Source organism: Tursiops truncatus, chromosome 5 (assembly GCF_011762595.2).
Source record: "Tursiops truncatus isolate mTurTru1 chromosome 5, mTurTru1.mat.Y, whole genome shotgun sequence".
NCBI lineage: Eukaryota > Metazoa > Chordata > Mammalia > Artiodactyla > Delphinidae > Tursiops > Tursiops truncatus.
The window spans coordinates 33,234,447-33,259,203 of NC_047038.1; the positions used below are offsets into that span (position 1 = coordinate 33,234,447).

Genomic DNA, 24,757 nt, shown 5'->3' on the forward strand with positions numbered 1-24,757 from the left:
TTAGAACTTCTGCCCATTTTTTGATTTTTTTTTTATATAGAGCTGTGTGAGCTGTTTATATATTTTGGAAATTAATCGCTTGTCAGTCGCATCATTTTCAAATATTTTCTCCCATTCCATAGTTTATCTTTTCATTTTGTTTATGGTTTCTTTTGCTGTGCAAAAAAAGCTTTTCAGTTTAATTATGTCCCATTTGTTTATTTTTTTTTATTTCCATTACTCTAGGAGGTGGGTCCAAAAAAATATTGCTGTGATTTATGTCAGAGAGTGTTCTGCCTATGTTTTCCTCTAGGATTTTTATAGTATCCAACCTTACATTTAGGTCTTTAATCCATTTTGAGTTTATTTCTGCATATGGTGTTAAAGAATGTTTTTCATCAGTGGAGTAGACCAAAACATAGAGCTTTTTTTACCATTCAGTTTACTGGAAGTCATTCTAATTATCTCTTTTATTTCCTCTTTATCCATCCCCTGCATCCCTATCTTTTTCCACTCATAGCTCTATGCCATCCCTTGGTTTCTCACCATGTTTACTCGTAAGTATCATTTTCCCTTTTCTTTCAATATTGTATTAGCAAAAGAACAGCTTCATTCTTCCCCAGTATATTATAGTTACAGTAATACTAAGCAGATTTAATTACATGAGCATCCTTATGTAATTCTAAGGTAATATAGTTGGGTAGAAATTATTTTCAATTGTTCTGACTACTAAATATCAAAAAGGTTGTTCTATAAGATGAAAACCTATCTGATATATCACGACATTCATAAAGTCTCTGACCTCTATTGAAAAATAAATTAATGTTAACTATAGTATTTACATAGAGTTTTGGAAGGCAACTGTTACAACCAAATCAGACTCAATTTTTAGAGATTGTCTAATAACTGATACTTTTGTTATTTCCTATCCTAGAATTCCTCTAGAAATAAACAGTTTATGTGAATATGTAATACTTTAATCAGTTACAGATATTAATACAGTGGATATGCTGCTTAAACATGTACATTTGATTAATGGAATACAATATTTGAAGTAGATCTGTATGCACTGGACTGGAAAGATGTTCAGAGTATTGATAAATGAAAAAAAGAAAGTTTCCAAAAATAAAAAATTGTTAATCAGATTTTTTTATGGGAATTTCAAAAAGCAGTTTTTAGAGTACATAATAGAAATATAATGATACTGAATCTATAACAATACTAAAATTCTTCTAAGTATATAAACTTGTGAGAATAATATGACCTGAAAATTCTAGGAAGAAACAGAATGAATGTAACAGCTATACCAAGATTGATAGTGGTGACTAGAAAATGTCATCTATTTGATCAATCTGATTATCAGTTTTTTAAGATGCCTTAGGAAGCAGTAAATCTACAAAGCCAAATACGCATTTTATAAAAAACAGTTTGCCAGTATTTGTTCTGTAATAGTTTTGACCATAAGGGAATTACCATGTCTAGTAAAGTAGCTTGTTGTTGTTTTAATTTTTTATTTTTAATCTCAATTAATTTATTTATATTTGTCATTTTACAGATGTATTTCCACTGCACAAAATTTTCCACCTCTGGGATACCCTACTGCTTGGGAATTCCTCCTTCCCATTCTGTATCGGAGTAGCAATTCTTCAGCAGCTGCGTGACCGGCTTTTGTCTAATGGCTTTAATGAGTGCATTCTTCTCTTCTCTGATTTACCAGGTATAGATATATATAAATGGAATTACTAAATGAAATTTAATTATAGAATAATGAGACATTCTTATAACAATTTGCAAAAATAATCATACAAGCCTTCAGAATCTCTTCTGCTTGAGCCTCATCATCCATCTCTGAATTGTCTCCCTTGTATAGTACCTGTTCTGCTGGCCCAGCATTGTAGATATAAAACTGGGTCATAATAGTTCACTATCATTTACTTTCATGTCAGTGATGCCATCAAAAAGGTAAAGAGGGCAGGGCAGTGGGGGCGGGTGGGGTGACACATTTGCCTTGCTTAGGATAGGCCTATTTATCTCCAACTGATAGAGAGTAAATAAAGGCCACTTGGGAAGGGGTTTGAGAATCGATAAGTTTATACAGAGATGTAATTCACATGGAACTTTGCTCTCTCCTATCCATAGCTGCTTGCTAACAGTTTGACAGTTTGAGGAAAGGAGAAACCCTGTCCTCTTGGGAGAGCAAGTCACACTCCAGGGAAATTCCATTTATACAATGCAGGATAGTAAGTCAAGCTATATATTGTATTCATAAGTGAGGAGCTTGTAAATTTAGGAGTTGAATGCTTAAGTGTAGAAATATTGAATGTAACTATGGTTTAAGCTTTGATGCTTTCGCTAAAAAGATGAAAGTAATATGGTTACATAGGATATAACAATCTGTGGAAGAAAAAACTGAACTACATTTTTGTGGAAACCAAAATGTTTTTCAAGTAGAAAAATTCTGCTTTCTTCAAATAGCATTTCATTGGCTCCAACCCTTCTATGTGTTTATTGCTGTTCTCCATATTTTCAGGCAGCCACAAGTGATTGCTGAAAATAAACACACTTAAAATTATCCAAGAGATAAATTTGTCTAAAAATCAAAGAATAAAAGAAAGGTACCTTAATGCTATATATTTAATAAGTACTCTCAAAAGAAATAAGAAAACTGCTGCCTAGAAATAGAGACACAGATGTAGAGAACAAACATATGGACACCAAGGGGGAAAAGTGGCAGGGGGTGGTGGTGGTGGTGGGATGAATTGGGAGATTGGGATTGACATGTATACACTAATATGTATAAAATAGGTAACTAATAAGAACCTGCTGTATAAAAACTAAATAAAATAAAATTCAAAAAAAAAAGCTAACTGTGAGGACTTACACTACAATAAACCTTCAAAGGGATACAAGCTTTCAGTTATAAGATGAATAAGTTCTGAGGATCTAAAAGACAACATGGTGACAGTAGTCAATAATACTGTATTGTATGCTTGAAATTTGCTAAGATAGTAAATCTTAAGCATTCTCACCGCAAAACAAAAATAGTAACTATGTGAGGTGATAGCTGTGTTAGTTAATGTGATTGTGATACTAATTCCACAAAGTATATGCATATCAAATCATCCTGTTGTACACTTTAAATATGTACAATTCTTTATGTCAATTATACCTCAATAACGCTGGAGGAAAAACTAAAAAAAAAAGAAAAGAAAAGAAACCTGCTGCCTACCCCAATTTTTATTTTTAGTGGATGATCTGTACCTGGTAGTTTATCATCTTTCTGTTGTTAAAAATCTTCATCCTTTTTGGGAAAATAATAGCAAAAATTATTGGATTTATTTTAAAACTTCTACTTCCCCTTTCCCCCCAGATTAAAAGTATTCACCATCAGCTTTCTAACTTATCAAACTTTAATTAAAGTTAATTATTTCTTGTATCAACAAATAGTTGTTTAGTTCTTATGTTTTTTTTTCTGGGAGATTCTTTATGAAAATCGAGCTCTCTCTCTTTTTTTCCTATTGGTGTTGAACAGTTACAGAAAAGCTAGTTTTGCAAACTACAAATACTGTCTGTACCATGCAGATATTTTCCTGTTGTTTCTAAATTGCCAAAGTAAGCAGAGGATGATTGATTAGAATTAAAAGAATTTTTCTATTTTCTATTTTCTATTTTCTATTTTCTATTTTTCTAACATTTTTATATGTTAGGAATGATGATTGTGCATTTTCAAGTAAAGTAAATTTAATACCTTTCCAATTTTGTGCATAAATATTCCAGTTATACACTGGTGAAGGAATCTGTTTTCATATTGTATAGGCAGATTAGTGGTAATTCTGCTTGTACATTAGAATAGTCATTATTTCTGAAATCAGAAAGTAAGAGTATATGTTTGTTAGAACTGACTCATTGAAAAGGTAAACACTACTTACTTTTGAAAGTAGGGTGCCTCTATTGATGTGAATTGCATTGATCCTCAGTGCCATTATTCTGGCTCATCATTTACTTGGTCACTATATGATTCCAGTTGGGGAAGAAAAAAGTTTATAAGAAAAATGTGACTTAAGAAAAAAGAAGGGTGGAGGGGTTAAATGTAAACTTTGCCTTTAAGTACACCTGTGTTTCCTTTTATTTTTAATCACAGTGCACTTATTTGGGATGTCTTTCCTAATTAGATCTAATAGATGTCTTTTTTCATCATGTTGAGCCCACTAACTGTACTTGATGCTTGAAGGAACTGGGAAGTGGTCATGGGAAGTCCTAAAAAGTGAATCCAGATTAATATACACACAAACACACTGAATGCGCCTTTTCTAAGCAAAATATTATGTGACATAAGCTTGGAACATGTTTGAAAGAAAGAAAAAAACATTTTTTAAGTCTACAAAATGAGAAGAGATAGGCTAACTCCGTATTTCACCTTAATTCTTGAGATAGACTTTGTAGATAAAGATAGGTTAGGATTAAACATTAATTTGAATTTATTAAATATATTGTGCTTTACTGAAATCCCCACTTAACTGAGTTTAAAAGCATAAGTAATCAATCAGAACAAATTTAACTAAATTCTTTGCTGAAGCAGATTAGCAAATTCACTGTTCAGAACATCTGTTGACAGTAATATGATGGAATCGCCATCCAGTTGGTAACCTTGTAAACAAAATAACCTCACATTTTTTTTTAAGTTGTCCCTTTCTAGTTGTTTCTTTCTACAAAGAGGGGCCCAATAGTCTAGTGGTTAAGAGCATGGAATGTGGAGCCAGATAACCTGGGTTTTAGGTCCTAGCTCTACCCCTTACAGTTGTGTGACCTTAGGGACATGACTTAACCTCTTTGTATCTGTTTCCTTAACCCTGCTTATATGAAAATGATAATTGTACCTACCTAATAGGATTGTTGTGCTAAATAAATCAGGACAACTAAACAACTTAGAGCAGTGCCTGGCAAAGAGCAAGTGCTATGTAAGTGATTATTATTATTAATGTTATTACCAGCAGCATGATTATTATGATTTTCCTCACTTTTTCCTTTCTATCATGACTGCTTTCCTATTGGTAAAATAAATGAAGCAATCACCCCATTTGGCTTTTTCTATGTATTATTGAGGTAGATATCAATCATATAGATTTCCTTATTAGCAGAAGCAATGGAGAATTACCTAAGAAGTCAAGTAAGCCTTCAATATATATATATGTATGTATATTATGACTAAGAAGAACATCTCTTTTCATTGCTCAGAGACAACATAGTATAGTAGATAGCACAGTCTTTGGAGTCAAGACATACGGGTTTGAGTCCTAATTGCACCACTCACTACCTGTGTGAATTGGGAAACTTTCAGTATGGTTCTGCCACTGAAAAGAGTGATCTGTAGAGTGAAATAGATATGAGTTTACCTCCCAGCTCTGGCATATAGTAGCTGTGTGAACCTGGACAAGTTGTTAACCTCACTGGAAAGAGAGTCCTATACATTATGAAAGTTTCAGTGAAATGGAGATAAAAATATCTGCTTTAGTGTTAGGGTGAGCATGAAAGATAATATGCATAATGTACCTGATGCAAAACCTGCTACCAAATATGCATAACTATTTTTTAAAGTACATGTGGCATGTAATATTTTAAACATGCAAAGAATGTGTAACATTCAATCTTTGTAAGTTCCCTCTCCTTTCTTCCTCCTTTTCTTAACTTCATACTAACCCTTTAGTTCTTGAAGAGAGAACACAGCAGAAAGGCATTATTATTTTTGCCAAAAACTGCTTCCAACTTCAGTTCCCTTTAGTAAATGGTATAGTGTGATGTCACATTACAAAGAAGTACAAGTGGTGCTAGAAAATTTTGCTGAAAGTTCTTGACATGTATTGGTTTGTGTGTCATTTCAGTACTAAAGGAAATAACCATGAGAGCAGTCTATTTGGCATTTCTCATACAATCTCAAAATAGTGGTAGGGTGTTTTGGAAGAAATACTGGGTTTTTCATAGCGCCATCCAACACTGGATGTTGGCTACAGTTTCCAAGGTTACCACCCTGTAAGCCCAACTATAGGATGAGGTCCGTCATCCTTCAGCCTGTTCTCTGATATGATTCTGCTATAGTGTCCATCTGGCTGACTTAAAAAAAAATTTTTTTTGAGGATACACCCAAACAGTATTCAAGATGAGTATGATAATCTGAATAAAACCAAAATGGTAATAATTTTAGAGTGGATTTGTAATGGCTGAGATGTTTAAATGCTTTTTTGTTTTGGTGGTGTATTTCCTTTGTACAGTTGAAAATTAATTCAATATATTTATGTCATTATGGTTGAAATAAATACTTAGAATGCATATCTTTATACCTCTGAACATCTTCAAAGATAGGAATTTTTCAAAGTAGGAAAGAAGTTTTTCTTAGAGAACCTATACAAAGAAATTGGGAAATCTGTGTGGAAGAACGCTTAATTTACTCTCAGAGATTAAAATAGTTACTTTACCATTAAAAGAAAAAAATACGTACATATAAACTATTTTTGAAGGAAATACTGAGTATATTGAAGGGACTTGAGCATAGGAAAAGTAAATCCTTTTTGCAGGAAGAAATCAACAGTTGGCTGAAACATCTTCGTTGTGTGATGTATGTTTTATTACAGAAGCTTAATTAAAAGAAAACGTTTTAAATAAAATTTTAAGGTGTTATCTCAATATTACCTACATACTTTACAATAGAATTCATTTTCAACACATACATGAAAAATACCAGTAGTATCTATTATGTAGCACTTCACTAATTCCTCAAAAATGTTGTATTAATATCTTAAGTAGCTAGGAAAGGGTACTTATCTTTTCTGACTTAAAACAATTTTGTAATGCAGTCTTTATCATTATTTAGCATAGCATGGAATATTTCATGAAAACCATCCTTTTTTTTTTTTTTTTTTTTGCGGTATGTGGGCCTCTCACTGTTGTGGCCTCTCCCGTTGCGGAGTATAGGCTCTGGACACGCAGGCTCAGTGGCCATGGCTCACGGGCCCAGCCGCTCCGCGGCATGTGGGATCTTCCCGGACTGGGGCACAAACCCGTGTCCCCTGCATCAGCAGGCGGACTCTCAACCACTGCCCCACCAGGGAAGCCCAAAACCATACATTTTTTGAGCCACACAGTTATGTACCAGATTGCGTAAGATCTATAATAAGAAATACAAGCCATATTTTTGGAAATCGATGAGAATGAGAGAGTGAGGAGGAAATTCAATTTAGTTTATGAAATCATAGATTTTTAAGGTACTTTTGACAATCCCTGTGGTAGGAGAGTGGGAAAGAAGGTCAATGATAAGTGATCTGGGTTTTCTGTTTTCCATTCTTTTTCTTTCCTTTTTTTTTTTTTTTGAATGGGGTTGGGGTTCAATGAACAGTTTCTTGCTTACATTTAGGGATAAATATAAATTAAATAGGGTTTTCATAATATAATGTAATCTCCCAATTGTAAACAGTGGCCCACATTTTTAAAAACTGTAACACTTGAGCCAAGTATAACTGATTGTAGCCAGTAGGCTACTAATGACTCCTTTATTAAATTAATAGTTATAATGGTGATAAGTGCTACAGAAAGCAATAGGAATTTATAACAGTACACTACCAAGTCTGAGGGAGGTAAAAAACCTTCTCTAAGAGAGTGATGTTACAGGTAATATCTGAAATTAATCGACATTAGAATTTGAGAAGTGGAGAGAGGGGAGAATCTTCTAGATGGCAGGAAAAAAATGCTTGAAATCCCCCAAATAACTGAAGGAATTGGAGTGGTATACTTAGTGCAAAAGGGAAAGTGATTAGAAAAGAGAATGGAGAGGTGGACAAAGAGGTCATGGAGGATCTTATAACCCACGTTAGGGATATTTAAAAATAAATTTGTAGAAGTATTTTCTTTCTTTTCAGTGTTTTTGAAAGAATGAAAAAGTATCCCTGAAAAGAACATCAGGTCCCAAAATCGAATGCCATATTGATATTTGTGGAGCATTCTGGTCTCTGAACATTCCTTTCAAGGAGCTCTATCGTGAGCAAAAAGCAAAGGATTCTTAACATAAGTGCCCCCAGTAGGTATCCATAATTCCTTTTTTCTGGCTTGTGGAGAGCTGACCAGGTGAAAAAGTAGAGCAATGGTAGTACCCAGTTATTCAGTGAAGGTTTTGTATTGTCAGCCCTCTAAGATTTGATACCATTTTACTTGAAGCTGAGAATCCATAATTATTCACATTTTCTGCTTATAGCTACGTAATGTTAATGCATGTATATTTCTAAGCACATCTTCCTGGAATTACAAAAGGACAATCATAATGGAAATTAAATATGGAGATTTTAGCTATGGTCCTCCTCTTCCCACCACACCCATAAAAATTACATGTTAAGATTTAGATGGACTATTAAATTCTTCTGAGTTTAAAAAAGGGATAGATGAAAGAGTAGTTAATGTGTTTTTATTAACATGATCATATAGTCAGTGAAATAAAAATCATGAAAATTTATTTTTAAAATCTCATTAGGTTATTATCACCTTGTTGGGGGGGAAATACCGAATTATTTTTGGGAAAAGGAGAAAATTTGAAAGCAGATGTTAGAATACATGACTTCCAAGCTGAAAATAAATGTTTATGAAAAACACAAAGCCAGTAGAATGAGTCGTAAAGATTCAAATTGTGAGCTGAATCTCAGAAGCCAGAAAAAGTCTTTTAACACTGAACTAGTTGTTGCTCTTGAAGCATACCACTAATTTTGCAGTATGTAAATAGTTTATAAAGTTAAAGGTCTGTCATGTGTTGGGAACTATAATGAAAAACAAGGTCAGGGTTGATCAGAATTTTCTACTTACCTTGAAAGTTGACAGTAGATTAGAGTACTAACACATCTTAAACCTGGTCCGGAGGTTTCAAGGCTCTTCTCCATAGGAAAGTGGTTTGTTTTATGATTGACAGGGATTCTGCTTTCTGAATTTTTTTGAGTAGTACAGAAATTATCTTATAGTTTCAATCAGTGATTAAACATACTTTGTTTCAAGATATCAATGATGGAATTTGTTTATATTTGTTTTATTGTTGAGTGTTTATATGTGCCTTAGGTTTGCAAGACAAAAAAATAAACAGAACATTTTATACTTTCAAAGTATCTTAAAAGTAATCAACCTCAAAATCTTGGAAAGTTAGAAGTTATGTTTAAAATTTCCCTGTATATACTGCTGATGGATAATGCAAATAATAATGTAAGGACCAGAATGTGTATATATGTCATACCTAAAATGACATTTAACATACATTGTTCCATATGTGATTTTTATTTTAATAATATAATAATACTCATGGGTCCCATTTCTTCTCCCTCCTCTACCTAGCCTTATATTTCTGTACAAAAGTGAAAGTACAGTTGACCCTTGAACGATGTGGGGGTAGGCGCACCTTTCCTCCCCACAGTTGAAAATCTAGGTCTAATTTACAGTCAGCCCTCTGTATACCAGTTCCTCTGTATTTGAGGTTCCTCCATACCCACTGTTGCTTCAGTATCTGCGGTTCTGCATTCACAGATTCACCCGACCGTGGATTGTGTAGTACTGTGATATTTACTGTTGAAAAATATCCATGTATAAGTGGACCTGTGCAATTCAAAGCCCATGTTGTTCAGGGGTCAGCTGTAATCTCACGTGCTGCCTATCTTAAATGGTGATCTTCAACAGAATAGAAAATAACTTCTTACCACATGTCTCCTCCAAGTGTGAGTGTGCTGAGTCAAAACAAATAAAATAAAAAACAAGCTAATAAACTAGATTAGAGAAAAAGAAGAGAGATAGTATGCCAATGTGTTTATAGGCTAGTTAGTCAGTGTTATGTAACGTAGAGGAAATAACTAGAGTTTTATTTTAAGAAACTACATTGAATTACCTTGAAAAATGTAAACCATTTCAATCCTTCAGTACAAGCATATATCAGTCATAAGAAAAATGCTTATTGAACTTGAACACAAGGTTCTGTTGCCAAAAAAAATCAGATTTCCAGTTTTGTTTTGGATTCACTATTAAGTGTAAAAGAAAAAGAGAAAAAGATTTTTACTGCTGATCTGGTGCTAAATCTTGCCAGCTGCTGCATTGTTCTTTTTTCTGAAGTGAGCTGTGTGCCATTATCAACACCAGCTGTTTTGCATCATAGTATCTACCTACTCAACTGCTAAATGATAAAGACAATTATGTTAAGAATAGAAAACAGTTTAAGTATCCATATATCAGTAATGCTGATTGCATTTCCAACTTTTTGTCACTTCATTGTAGGCATTAAGTATCAGAGATGATAAATGCTTAGTAAAATGTGCCAGTAAGTGCATGCACATATCATGGATTTGAAAGGCTGAGTGAATTAAAGTAGTAGCCCAGTAACATTGTACCATCCTTTCCCCTCAGACTGCATAACCAAGATTGTGTTTATAAAATATATTTAGTCATTCATTCAACAAATATTTAGGTGTGTGTGTATATAATGTGTATATGTATGTATGTGTATAATTAATAATCTTCCTACTGGTTTATCATTCCTGTGCTGGCCCAGAGCATTCATGCCTAATTATTTAAAGGTGATCCAATGGTACCCTGTAACTATGACAAACACACCTAATTTGAATTATATTAATTACATATAGTATTACCTCCTGGTTCCATTAAGTCACCTGACTAGCTTGTGCATTAGTTCTTCAATTTTTCAGTGAGGAAATTCAACTTCCCTCTCAGAATTGCCCTGTAAAATCAATAGGATTTAGAATCCAGTGTAATGTTAGGTGTGTGAATGTATTCATACATCTTAACTGAGGTGGGAAGTGGGGGCAAGTTAGGGATGAGTGAGTGGGCCTGGTACTGGGAAAGATAGTAACGTTCTAGCTGTGTGCTTAAGATATTTATGGGGCACCTAGATTAAAAACTGAGGCACTGATAGGGATTTTGAGTGACAAAAAGACAAGTATAATTTAAGATTAGTCAGAGACTAAAATTTCCTCTGATATCCTTTATTTGCCTCCCCTATTATCTTTGGGTTTTCCTAAAGGCTCCTTAAATAAGGTCTGAGACATGCAGTTCCCCTGTTATTATACAGGAGCCCTATTGATGTGTAGGGAAGGGGAAGTGTTCTGTATTCCTATAATTAGGTCTCAGTCTTCTACTGAGCCTGTGCCCCAGGCTGTGACCTTCACAAGTGCTTCCTCTTGCCAGGGAGAAGGGGGGAAAGGGACCCTTAGGTGAGTCAGGAAGGCTGGAGGGGCTGGAGTTAGGTATTTTCCTTCCCCCAGGTCACTTAGGCTCTGGTGAAATAGTTTCCTCTGAGGGCAGACCTTCTAAGGAGGACAAAATTATCTGGGCATATTTTCCATGGCTGCTTTGCCCTGCTCCCTGCCAGAAGCACAGGGAGATTTTTTGTGATCCTCATGATGTTTAAAGGATGAATTGAACTAAGAATTTGAAAAGGAGCACATAACAGGGATATATCGTCCAAAAATATTATATAGATTAATAATAGTGTCAGTAAGGCTAAACCCCAATATATGTGGGTTTATGAAAAATACCACATTTAGAACAAAAGGCAAGACAAGGGTAGACTTGGGAAACATTCAATAATATTTATCAGTGAGACTCATCATCTTTGCTTTAGTAGTTTTGAACTGAGAAGCACCTAAAGTGGATAAATTGGTTGTCAGGAAATTTTGACCACTTTCTGTGAGACCTTAGGATAGGTAAGCTTATTCATTCAACACTTGTTTAATAAACACAATTATATGGCAGACACAGTACTGTGCAGTAGAGCCATAAAGATAAGACATAGTACCAGCCCTGTAGGAGGATGGGAAGAAGGCATTGGAGGCTTAGAAAATAGCATAAGGATGACACAGATGTGTGTGACTGCATGACCATCATAATTTAAGTAGGATGCTAATAGAGTGACTAGAGGGTAGGATGAGAGATAGCTAGAGGGGGTGGGCTGGGGAAATACTGTTGGTGGTGATAGTAATCGGTGAAAAGGCAGAGTCCTGATTTTGAGGACCTTGCATGACATGCTGAGGAATTTGGGTTTTATTCTATATGCAATTAGAAAGTGTTAAACAGAAAAATGACATGATCAGATTTATATTTTAGAAAAAATAATTCTAGGCGTAATGTGAAAAATGGATTGAACACTTCTAAAATGCTATAATTCTAAGTAGCGGAAAGAGAGCCGCTGACCAGGGATAAGTTCAAGAATATGGTAAAGTAGTATCTATTGAAATTTAGATCTTTACCAAAATAATTTACATGACAAAGTCCCAAGAGAACTTTCAGATGCTATCTCTCTTTAGCACCTGTGCAGTCTTAGTAAGTTAGTCTCCCACTGCAGATTTCTTCTGTTTGAGAATCCTCTTTATCTAGTAATAACATTCTATCCGTATGTTCCTTGAACTGAACTTGATACTCATTGCAAATAATCTTAAAATGTGGATAGTGAGTTATTCAAGATTATTGGGTGTTTCTTTAGAAGGCTGTAATATACTTCATCTCAGTACATTAAATGGTGGTAGAGGTGCTATCAACCTGAGGATGTCTTGGGATACTGTCCTTACAATTTACCTTTTGGAGAACGCTTCATAATGTATATAGTTTATTCCATTAACCTTGTTTTCTATTAGTAAGATAAGCACTCTTATAGTTTTCTGTCTTTTCAACAGTGAACATTCTATTGTATTATTGTTGGCATGTTTTCATGTCATAGACTGTGAATACCTAGAATGATTCTCACCTTTTTATAAATACTCTTTGTGTCAAAAAAAAGGAGTCATTGTTGAGACAGGTAGATTAACTGGTTGCAGATCACCCTTATTGTCTTGGATGTTAAAGAAATTATTCAAATGTTCTAAAATTTTTAATAGTATAATAAATGATTCTGTGTAGTTGAACAATTAATATATAACTCCAAATCTAGCCTCTATATTCTGATCCAACTGAAAATTTCACATACGCAGACACACACACACACACACACACACACACAACCACAACTTTATACGAAAAGAAGATGCACAGACCTTGTGCTTTCTTTTTTTGTATGTTTCTCTCAATATTTAAACATGTCTTTAATTAAAATAAGATTTACAGATGAACATACAGGGCTTAATTAACAATTCAGTACATCTTTGACAGTTATAAACATCCATGTAACCAACACTCCCAATCAAGATATAGAATATTTGCATTGCCCCAGACAGTTCTCTCATGTCACCACCCTCCTAGTCAATGACCACTCCCCCATTACCAGCCATTGTTCTGACTGTAAAAGCAACAGCTTTTAGAGACTACAGTGCATTGGCTGTGTACCAAGTCTGGTGTGGGGAGGGCAGCATTCCCTCATGAGGCCTGCTAGGTAAAGGCTTGAAATTGTCCATGGTTGAGCCTGAAAAATCATGTATAGATTTTTGTCTAGGAGCCAGACTCCTCAGATAATGTATCCTCTCTAAGATATGTTTGCCTACTTCAATTTCATTAAGATACTCTCTTATGTTCTCTTCTGGAAGCTTTATTATTATAATTTTTATGTTTTGGCCTATGATCCCATTGATTTCATTATATGGTGTGAGTTTGAATTTCATTTTTTGTGCCATTTATTTATTCGATTATTTCAGCCCCTTTTGTTGATAAGGCTCTCCTTTTCATATTAAAGTGCCCTGCTCTGAATTTTTGTCAAAAAATCTACAACAAAACTTAATGGTAGTTTGATTGGAATTGCTTCAAACTATAGATCAGATTTAGGCAGAATTACAGTTTTATCAATATTGAATCTTCCAATCCATGAACATGGTATATCTCCATTTATTTAGGTATTCTTTAATTTCCCTCAGCAATGTTTGTAGTTTTCAGTGTAATATTTTGCTTATTCTTTGTTAAATTTATTCTTAGATATTTTGTGTTTTTGATTCTACTTTACATCAAATAAAAAATTTATTTTCCAATTATTTGTCAATAGTACACAGAAATTCAGTTGATTTTTCTACCGTTGTATCATTCAACCTGCTAAATGCACTTACTAGTTCTTATAGTTCTGTAGATTCCTTAGGTTTTTTTCCTAAATATAAACAACCAATTGAGAATAAAGACAGTTTATTCCTTCCTTTCTAATTCTTATGCCTTTCTGTTATTTTTCTTATTTTATTGCACTGACTAGACCTTCAATACATGTTGAATAACATTGGTGGAAACAGACATTCTTACCTTACTCCCACTCTTAGGAGAAAAAAAAATGATATTTCACTAATAAGTTTGATGTTAGCTGTAGATTTTTCATAATACCCTTATCATATAGAGGAAGTTCACTTCTTTTCCTTGTTTGCTAAGAGTGTTTATAATGAATGGGTATTGAATTATGTCAAGTTTCTTCAGCATCTATCATGATAATCATATGGTGTTTCTCCTTAATTATGTTAAGTTGGAAAATTACATTAATTGATATTCAGCTGTTAAACCAATCTTGGATTCCTGAGTGTGACATAATAAGAACTATATATCTGGGGGTGTTTTTTTTTTTATTTTTGAATTTTATTTATTTTTTTATACAGCAGGTTCTTATTAGTTATCTATTTTATACATATTAGTGTATATATGTCAATCCCAATCTCCCAGTGCATCCCACCACCACCCCTGCCCACTTTCCCCCCTTGGTGTCTGTACCTTTGTTCTCTACATCTGTGTCTCTGTTTCTGCCTTGCAAACCGGTTCATCCCTACCATTTTTCTACATTCCACATATATGCGTTAATATATGATATTTGCTTTTCTCTTTCTGACTTGCTTCAGTCTGTATGACAGTCTCTAGGTCCATCCGTGTCTCTACAAATGATCCACTTTCGTTCCTTTTTATGGCTGAATAGTATTCCATTGTATATATGTACCACATCTTCTTGATCCATTCGTCTCTTGGTGGGCATTTAGGTTGCTCCCATGACCTGGCTATTGGAAATAGTACTGCAGTAAAAATTGGTGTGCATGTGTCTTTTTGAATTATGGTTTTCTCAGAGTATATGCCCAAAAGGGGGATTACAAGGTCATATGATAGTTCTATTTTTAGTTTTTCAAGGAACCTCCGTACTATTCTCCATACTGGGTGTATCAATTTATATTCCCACCAACAGTGCAAGAGGGTTCCCTTTTCTCCACACCCTCTCCAGCATTTGTTGTTTTTAGATTTTCTAATGATGCCCATTCTAACCGGTGTGAGGTGATACCTCATTGTAGTTTTGATTTGCATTTCTCTAATAATTAGTGATGTTGAGCAGCTTTTCATGTGCCTCTTGGCCATCTGTATGTCTTCTTTGGAGAAATGTTTATTTAGGTCTTCTGCCCATTTTCTGATTCGGTTGTTTGTTTTATTAATATTGAGCTGCATGAGCTGTTTATATATTTTGGAGGTCAATCCTTTGTCTGTTGATTCATTTGCAAATATTTTCTCCCATTCTGAGGGTTGTCTTTTCATCTTGCTTATAGTTTCCTTCGCTGTGCAAAAGCTTTTAAGTTTCATTACGTCCCATTTGTTTATTTTTGTTTTTATTTCCATTTCTCTAGGAAGTGGGTCAGAAAAGATCTTGCTGTGATTTATGTCAAAGAGTATTCTTCCTATGTTTTCCTCAAAGAGTTTAATAGTGTCCGGTCTTACATTTAAGTCTTTAATCCATTTTGAGTTTACTTTTGTGTATGGTGTTAGGGAGTATTCTAATTGCCTTCTTGTACATGTAGCTGTCCATTTTTCCCAGCACCACTTATTGAAGAGACTGTCTTTTCTCCATTGTACATCCTTGCCTCCTTTGTCATAGATTAGTTGACCATAGGTGTGTGGGTTTACCTCTGGGCTTTCTATCCTGTTCCACTGATGTATATTTCTGTTTTTATGCCAGTACCATATTGTCTTCATTACGATAGCTTTGTAGTATAGTCTGAAGTCCAGGAGTCTTATTCCTCCAGCTCCATTTTTTCCCACAAGATTGCTATGGCTATTCAGGGTCTTTTGTGTCTCCACACAAATGTTAAAATTTTTTTGTTCTACTTCTCTAAAAAATGCCATTGGTAATTTGATAAGGATTTCATTGAATCTGCAGATTGCTTTAGGTAGTATAGAAATTTTCACAATGTTGATTCTTCCAATCCAAGAACATGGTATATCTCTCCATCTGTTTGTGTCATCTTTGATTTCTTTCATCTGTTTCTTATAGTTTTCTGAGTACAGGTCTTTTACCTCCTTAGGTAGGTTTATTCCTAGGTATTTTATTCTTTTTGTTGCAATGGTGAATGGGATTGTTCACTTAATTTCTCTTTCTGATCTTTTGTTGTTAGTGTATAGGAATGCAAGAGATTTCTGTGTGTTAATTTTGTATCCTGAAACTTTACCAAATTCATTGATTAGCCCCAGTAGTTTTCTGGTGGCATCTCTAGGATTCTCTATCTGTAGTATCATGTCATCTGCAAAAGTGACAGTTTTACTTCTTTTCCAATTTGTATTTTATTTCTTTATCTTCTCTGATTGCCATGGATAGGACTTCCAAAACTATGTTGAATAATAGTGGTGAGAGTGGACATCCTTGTCTTGTTCCTGATCTTAGAGGAAATGCTTTCAGTTTTACACCATTAAGAATGATGTTTGCTGTGGGTTTGTCATATATGGCCTTTATTATGTTGAGGTAGGTTCCCTCTTTGCCCACTTTCTGGAGAGTTTTTATCATAAATGGGTGTTGAATTTTGTCAAAACTTTTTCTGTATCTGTTGAGATGATCATTTGGTTTTTATTCTTCAATTTGTTAGTATGGTGTATCACATTGGTTGATTTGAGTATATTGAAGAATCTGTGCATCGCTGAGATAAATCCCACTTGATCATGGTGTATGATCCTTTTAATATGTTGTTAGATTCTGTTTGTTAGTATTATGTTGAGGATTTTTGCACCTATATTCATTAGTGATATTGGTCTGTAATTTTCTTTTTTGTATCTCTTTCTGGTTTTGATATCAGGGTGATGGTGGCCTCATAGAATGAGTTTGGGGTGTTCCTCCCTCTGCAATTTTTTTGAAGAGTTTGAGAAGGATGGGTGCTAGCTCTTCTGTAAATGTTTGATAGAATTCACCTGTCAAGCCATCTGGTCCTGGACTTTTGTTCTTTGGAAAATTTTTAATCACATTTTCAATTTCATTACTTGTGATCTGTCTGTTCATGTTATCTATTTCTTCCTGGTTCAGTCTTGGAAGGTTATACCTTTCTAAAAATTTGTCCATTTCTTCCAGGTTGTCCATTTTATTGGCATAGGTTGTTTGTAGTAGTCTCTTAGGATGCTTTGTCTTTCTGCAGTGTCCATTGTAACTTTTCCTTTCTCATTTATAATTTTATTGATTTGAGTCCTCTCCTTTTTTTTTCTTGATGAGTCTGGTTAAAGGTTTATCAATTTTGTTTATCTTCTCAAAGAACCAGCTTTTAGTTTTATTGATCTTTGCTATTGTTTTCTTTGTTTCTATTTCATTTATTTCTGCTCTGATCTCTATGTTCTCTTTCCTTCTACTAACTTTGGGTTTTGTTTGTTCTTCTTTCTCTAGTTCCTTTAGGTGTAAGTTTATTTGATATTTTTCTTTTTTCTTGAGGTAGGATTGTATTGCTATAAACTTCCCTCTTAGAACTGCTTTTGCTGCATCCCATAGGTTTTGGATCATTGTGTTTTCATTGTCATTTGTCTCTAGGTATTTTTTGATTTCATCTTTGATTTCTTTAGTGATCTCTTGATTATTTAGTAACGTATTGTTTAGCCTACACATGTTTGTGTTTTCACGTGTTTTTCCCTGAAATTGATTTCTAATCTAGTAGTATTGTGGTCAGAAAAGATGCTTGTTGTGATTTCAATTTTCTTAAATTTACCGAGGCTTGATTTGTGACCCAAGATGTGATCTATCCTGGGGAATGTTCCATGTGCACTTGAGAAGAAAGTGTAATCTGCTGTTTTTGGATGGAGTGTTCTATAAATATCAATTAAATCTGTTTGGTCTATTGTGTCATTTAAAGCTTCTGTTTCCGTATTACTTTTCAGTCTGGATGATCTGTCCATTCGTGTAAGTGAGGTGTTAAAGTCCCCCACTATTACTGTGTTACTGTCGATTTCCTCCTTTATAGCTGTTAGCATTTGCCTTATGTAATGTGGTGCTCCTATGTTGGGTGCATATATATTTATAATTGATATATCTTCTTCTTGGATTGATCCCTTGATCATTATGTAGTGTCCTTCCTTATCTCTTGTGACAGTCTTCATTTTAAAGTCTATTTTATCTGTTATGAGTATTGCTACTCCCCCTTTCTTTTGATTTCCTTTTGCATGGAGTATCTTTTTCCATCCCTTCACTTTCATCTGTATGTGTCCCTAGGTCTGAAGTGTCTCTTGTAGACAGCATATATATGGGTCTTGTTTTTGTATCCATTCAGTGAGCCTGTGTCTTTTGGTTGGAGCGTTTAATCCATTCACGTTTAAGGTAATTATCGCTATGTATGTTCCTATTACCACTTTCTTAATTGTATGGGTTTGTTTTTGTAGGTCCTTTTCTTCTCTTGTGTTTCCCATTTATAGAAGTTCCTTTAGCATTTGTTGTAGAGCTGGTTTGGTGGTGCTGCATTTTCTCACCTTTTGCTTGTCTGTAAAGCTTTTGATTTCTCCATCGAATCTGAATGAGATCCTTGCCGGGTAATGAAATCTTGGTTGTAGGTTCTTCCCTTTCATCACTTTAAATCTATCATACCACTCCCTGTGGCTTGTAGAGCTTCTGCTGAGAAATCAGCTGTTAACCTTATGGGAGTTCCCTTGTATGTTATTTGTCGTTTTTCCCTTGTTGCTTTTAATAATTTTTCTTTGTCTTTTATTTTTGTCAGTGTGTCTCAGCGTGTTTCTCCTAGGGTTTATCCTGCTTGGGACACTCTGCGCTTTCTCGACTTGGGTGGCTATTTTGTTTCCCATGTTAGGGAAGTTTTCGACTATAATGTCTTCAAATATTTTCTCAGGTTCTTCCTCTCTCTCTTCTCCTTCTGGGACCCCTATATTGTGAATGTTGGTGCATTTAATGTCCCAGAGGTCTCTTAGGCTCTCTTCATTCCTTTTCATTCTTTTTCCTTTATTCTGTCTGTGAGAATGAATTCCACTATTCTGTCTTCCAAATCACTTATCTGTTCTTCTGCCTCAATTATTCTGCTGTTGATTCCTTCTAGTGTATTTTTCATTTCAGTTATTGTTGATCTCTGTTTTTTTGTTCTTTAATTCTTCTAGATGTTTGTTCTTTAATTCTTCTAGGTCTTTGGTAAACATTTCTTGCATCTTTTTTATCTTTGCCTCCATTCTTTTTCCGAGGTCCTGGAGCATTTTCACTATCATTATTTTGAATTCTTTTTCTGGATGGTTGCCTATCTCCACTTCATTTAGTTGTTTTTCTTGCTTTTTATCTTGTTCCTTCATCTTGTGCATAGTCCTCTGCGTTTTCATTTTGTCTGCCTTTCTGTGAATATGGTTTTCATTCCACAGGCTGCAGAATTATAGTTCTTCTTGCTTCTGCTGTCTGCCCTCTGGTAGATGAGGCTATCTAAGAGGCTTCTGTATCTGGTTTTATATATCTCTTTTCTGCCCTTGTTTCTGACACAAATCTCCTAAATCCCTTAGAATTTCCTGGGTGATAGGAGCACCTTTTGTTTTAATGAGATGACTCTTGATGGGCTCCCTGAGAGCTTCAGTATGAGGATGGGTAATAAATCAAAGTTTGGAACTTTTAGTTCCACCTCCTATCCTCCTGGGAGGGGAGAGAGGCTGGAGATTGAGTTAATAATTACTCATGGGTATGTGATGAAGCCTCTATAAAAATAAAACTAAGCTAAAAGGTTTAGAGAGCTTCTGGTTTGGTGAACACATCCACATGCTGAGAGGTTCGCCTCATCCCTGAGGATAGAAGCTCCTGCCCTCAGGATCTTTCTGAACATTGCCCTCTGTACCTCTTCATCTAGGTGTTTATTTGTATCCTTTATAATAAACTCATAAAAGTAAGTAAAGTGTTTCCCTGAGTTCTGTGCGTTGTCATAGCAAATTATCAAACCTGAGAAGGGGATTGTCAACTCTCAATTTATAAACAATTGATCAGAAGTACAGATGACATCCTTGGAGTTGTTACTGGCATCTGAAATGGAGGCAGTCTTGTGAGACTGAGCCCTTAACCTGCAGGGTCTGTGCTAATTCCAAGTAGTTGGTGTCAGAACTGAATTGAATTGTAGCATGCTCATTTGGTATCCAGAGAGTTGGAGAATTGGTTGTTTGGTGTGAGGAAACACCCTACACATTTGATGTCAGAAGTATTGTGAATAGAAAAACAGTTTACCTTGCTGGGTTAATCCGGATATACCTTTGTGTATTAGTTTTCTATTGCTGCTGTAACAAATCACCACAAAGTGGCTTAAAACAAGACATATTTATTATCTTATACTTCTGGAGATCAGAAGTCCAAAGTCATCCTTACTGGGCTAAAGTCAAGGTGTCACCAGGGCTGGTTGCTTCTAGAGGCTCTGAAGGGAAAATCCATTTCCGTTTTTGCCAACTTCTAGGGACCACCTGCATTCTTTTGTCTGTGCCCCTCCTCCATCTTTAAAGCCAGCTACATAGTATTGTCACATCTCTTTCTGCTCTCTCTGAACTGCTGCTCCTTCTTATACAATTACTTATAATTACATCAGGTCCAGCTGGATAATTCAGCATGATCTCCCCATCTCACGATCCTTAACTTAATCACATTTTCAAGGTTCTTTTGCCATATGAGGTAACATCCATAGGTTTTGAGGCTTAAGATATGTATGTCTTGGGGGGAGGGGCATTTTTCAGCCTACCACACTTAACTAATATTTTATTAAGGATTTTATGTCTGTGTGCATGAGATACTGGTTTTTAATTTCCTTATAATATCTTTCTCAGATTTTGGTATCAGGATTATACTGGGTTGTATGAGGATTATTTAAGGTTATACTCTTAAAACAAGTTGGGAGTATTCACTTTTCTTCTCTCTTCATAATAAATCTGTGTAAGATTGTTGGAAATTCTTCTTTAAATATTTGATAAACTTTACCAATGAAACCATATCGACCTGTAGTTTTCTTTGTGGGAATGTTTTAATTAAGAATTAATTTCTGTAAAGATATGTGACTACACAGATTACCTATTTCTTCTTGTGTCAAATTGTGGTTCTGGTAAATTGAATTTTCCAAAGAGTTTGTATACTTTATCTACGTTCAGATTTATTTGCATAGAGTTGTTCATAATATTGCTTGGTATCCTTTTAATGTTTGATGCATCTGTAGTGATATCTCCTTTGTTTCCTGATATTGCTAATTTGCTTTTTTCTAGTCTTGATCATTCTTGCTAGGGTTTATCAGTTTCACTAATAATTCTGTTTTTCTTTCTCTTCTTTTTTTTCTTTTATTTCCTTTCATCTACTCTTTGGATTTAGTGTACTCTCTTTTTCTTGCTGCTTAAGGACCAAACTTAGATCATTGAATTATAACTTTCATCTTTTCTAATATAAGTGCCTCTGAGCACTTCTTTAGCTACATTTGACAAATTTTGTTATGCTGTATTTTCAGTATTATTGTTTCAAAAATATTTACTAATTTCCCTTGTGACTTTTTTGGTCAAAATTTTCATTTTAAAAACTTGTTGAAGCTTACTTTATGTAAGCTGATTATTTATCTTATTAAACGTTCCACATGCACATTAAAATAATGTAGTTTTTAAGTGTAGTGCTATATAAATGTCAAATAGGTCAACAGTAATGTTTCAGTCTTCTTACTGGGTTTTTCCCCTCTTTGTCCTGTAAATTATAGGAGGGAGATATTAAACTCCTCAACTATGACTGTGGGTTTGTCTATTTCAACCTTAATGCTATCAGCTTTTGCTTTTATACTTTGAAGCTCTCTTAAGGAATGCCTATAAACTTAGCATTGTTATGTCATCTTGAATTGAGTCTATTATCATTATGCAATGTGCTTCTTTATCTCAGTAATACTCCTCATCTTGGACTCTGCTTTTTCTGATATTAGTATAATCACATGAGCTTTCTTATGCTTAGTCCTTATATGGTATCTTTTCTATATTTTCAACCTATAATTTTAAAACTTTATATATATATATGTATATATATACACACACACACATGTACTGTGGCTTTAAATTTAAATATTGTATATTTAAAAATTATCATGTTCAGACTTATAATTGTCTAGACGTATGTTAGACATAATTTAGGCATATAATGTTTCTTGCTCTGTTTACTCGGTCTGATATTTATTTCCTTTTAAATAGAATATTCAGTCCATTTGCTTTTGATATGTTTATTCATATGGTTGGGTTTACTTCTAGTTGTTGCATCTGCTCTGTGTTTCTCTTCTTCCTTTTCTGACTTCTTTGGGTTGATTAAATAGTTTGAACATTTCATCTTAATACCTTTATTGACTTTTAGTTTTGCCTTTTGAATTATCTTTTAGTTATTGCTCTACCGTCTATGATCTATGTCTTAACTTATCACACTTTACATAGAGTTCATATTGTACAACTTTACGGAAAACATAAGAACTTTGCAACGGTGTTATTCCATTTACTTGCCATATATTTTACTGTTTTTGCTATATATTTTACATCTCCATTTGTAATAAACTCTACAATGTAATATTGTTATTTGAGCTTTAAATAACTAATTGCCTTTTAAACATCTTAAGAGAAGCAAAAAGATAGATTTTTATATCAATATTTACCACCATATTTCCCATTATCATTGCTCTTCATTCCTTCCTTTAGACTTGTGTTTCCTCTCTAGTTTTGGTTTTTAGCAGGTTGACTGTGTTGTGCTACAGTACAGGGCTCTCTGTATTTATCTTGATTTTAAGACATATCAGTAGATTTCAGATAACGTACTTTTCTGTTCTAGTATTTCAGTTTGGCTCTTTTGTGTTGTTTGCATTTCCCTGTCCATTCCCTTTGACTGTATTCTCCTTTAAGAACTTGAACATATTTATAGTAATTATTTAAAGTCCTTGTCTGCTAATTCCAATTCTGGATCATCTTGTAGGTCTGTTTCTATGGACTCTGTTTCTCTTGATAATAGGTGACATTTTTCTGCTTTGCATATCTAGTTATTTATTATATAGTGGATATTGATAAAGGTACATTTTAAGGAGTCTGGATTTTATCATCTTCCTTTAAAGAGTGCTGAGATTTGTTCTGCTAGACAGTTAAATAACTGGTGGGCTCTTTTGTTCATATTAATTTGGTTGTATTTGTAAAGTACGTCTCTTTTAATGTTTTATTTAGTCTAAGAATATGGCATGTCTAGGTCCTTAACTAAATACCCAAGGTGCTCAATAGGAACTCTCACTCTGACTGGACCAAACTCCAAAATCTCTCAGCAATTACTCATCTTTATGATCCCTCAGGACTTAATACCATACCTTGAATACACTAAGAATTCAATTTTAGTTCAGTTCAATTAAATAAACAGTAGGGTAGCCTTTATGGACACATTGGCATGGAGAAATATTTATACCTGAACTTAAGTTTGTACATCATTAATTCTCATATAGTAAGGTTTATTTCAAAAGATAAATTGTGAATAGAAAATTTGGGCAATGTAGATCATCGCTAGTTACAAGAACATTGAATCACTTTTAAAGTTTATAAAGCTGTTTAAATTTTTTTACCTTGTGTAATTATTACAACAGTATTAAGTAGTTTTTATCTCCATTATTCTCTTGAACTAATTGAAACACAGTGAGGTTATAGATTACTCATTATTATTTAAGTTAGCAACTGGCATTTGGAGTCCAAATCCAGTACTTTTTACTATACAGGAGAACATGTTATTTGCTTACAAAAGTAGGTTTTTGTAGGTCAAAATTGTTCCGTATCAGCAGCTTCAAATGGTCCAATCTAGTAACTTCAGAAAGTCAATTCTGACATCTTAGGAAGCTCATTTTATTTGCAATAATAAAAATACTTACTGTTAGAGAAAACCTTCATGTAGAATACTAGCACTTTTTTTTTGCCATGTGGCTTGCTTTATCTTAGTTCCCTGACCAGGGATTTAACCTTGTCCCCTGCAGTGGAAATGTGGAGTCCTAACCACTGGACTGCCAGGGAACTCCCTAGCGATTTCATTGTTTTTTTCTTTAACATCTTTATTGGAGTATAATTGCTTTACAATAGTGTGTTACTTTCTGCTGTATAACAGTGTGAATCAGCTATACATATACCTATATCCCCATATCTCCTCCCTCTTGCAGCTCCCTCCAGCCCTCCCTATTCCACCCCTCTAGGTGGTCACAAAGCACTGAGCTTATCTCCCTGTGCTATGCGACTTCTTCCCACCAGCTATCTATTTTACAATTGGTTGTATATAAAAATCCATGCCACACACTCACTTCATCCCACCTTACCCTTCCACCTCCCTGTGTCCTCACGTCCATTCTCTACATCTGTGTCTTTATTCCTGTCCTGCCCCTAGGTTCTTCAGAACCATTTTATTTTTATTTATTTATTTTTTTAGATTCCATATATATGTGTTATCCTACGGTATTTGTTTTTCTGACTGCACTCTGTATGACAGACTCTAGGTCCATCTACCTCACTACAAATAACTCAATTTCATTTCTTTTTATGGCTGAGTAATAATCCATTGGATATATGTGCTACATCTTCTTTATCCATTCATCTGTCAGTAGACACTTAGGTT

General features: G+C 34.4%; 1 protein-coding gene across 6 annotated transcripts in view; it reads left to right on the plus strand.

Annotated features, from left to right (window-relative positions):
* The window catches only part of TBCK (TBC1 domain containing kinase), a 240,499-nt gene that overhangs the window by 125,161 nt on the left and 90,581 nt on the right, over positions 1 to 24,757 (plus strand). For all 6 annotated transcript variants that reach the window (XR_012331921.1, XR_004526637.2, XM_019927771.3 and 3 more), the window contains 2 exons: positions 500 to 536; positions 1,535 to 1,696. Coding sequence is in view for 4 of the 6 variants with exons in the window: in XM_019927771.3 (XP_019783330.1) it covers positions 500 to 536; positions 1,535 to 1,696 (199 nt within the window). In the remaining 2 variants the exon portion in view is untranslated. The remainder of the gene's footprint in view (positions 1 to 499; positions 537 to 1,534; positions 1,697 to 24,757) is intronic.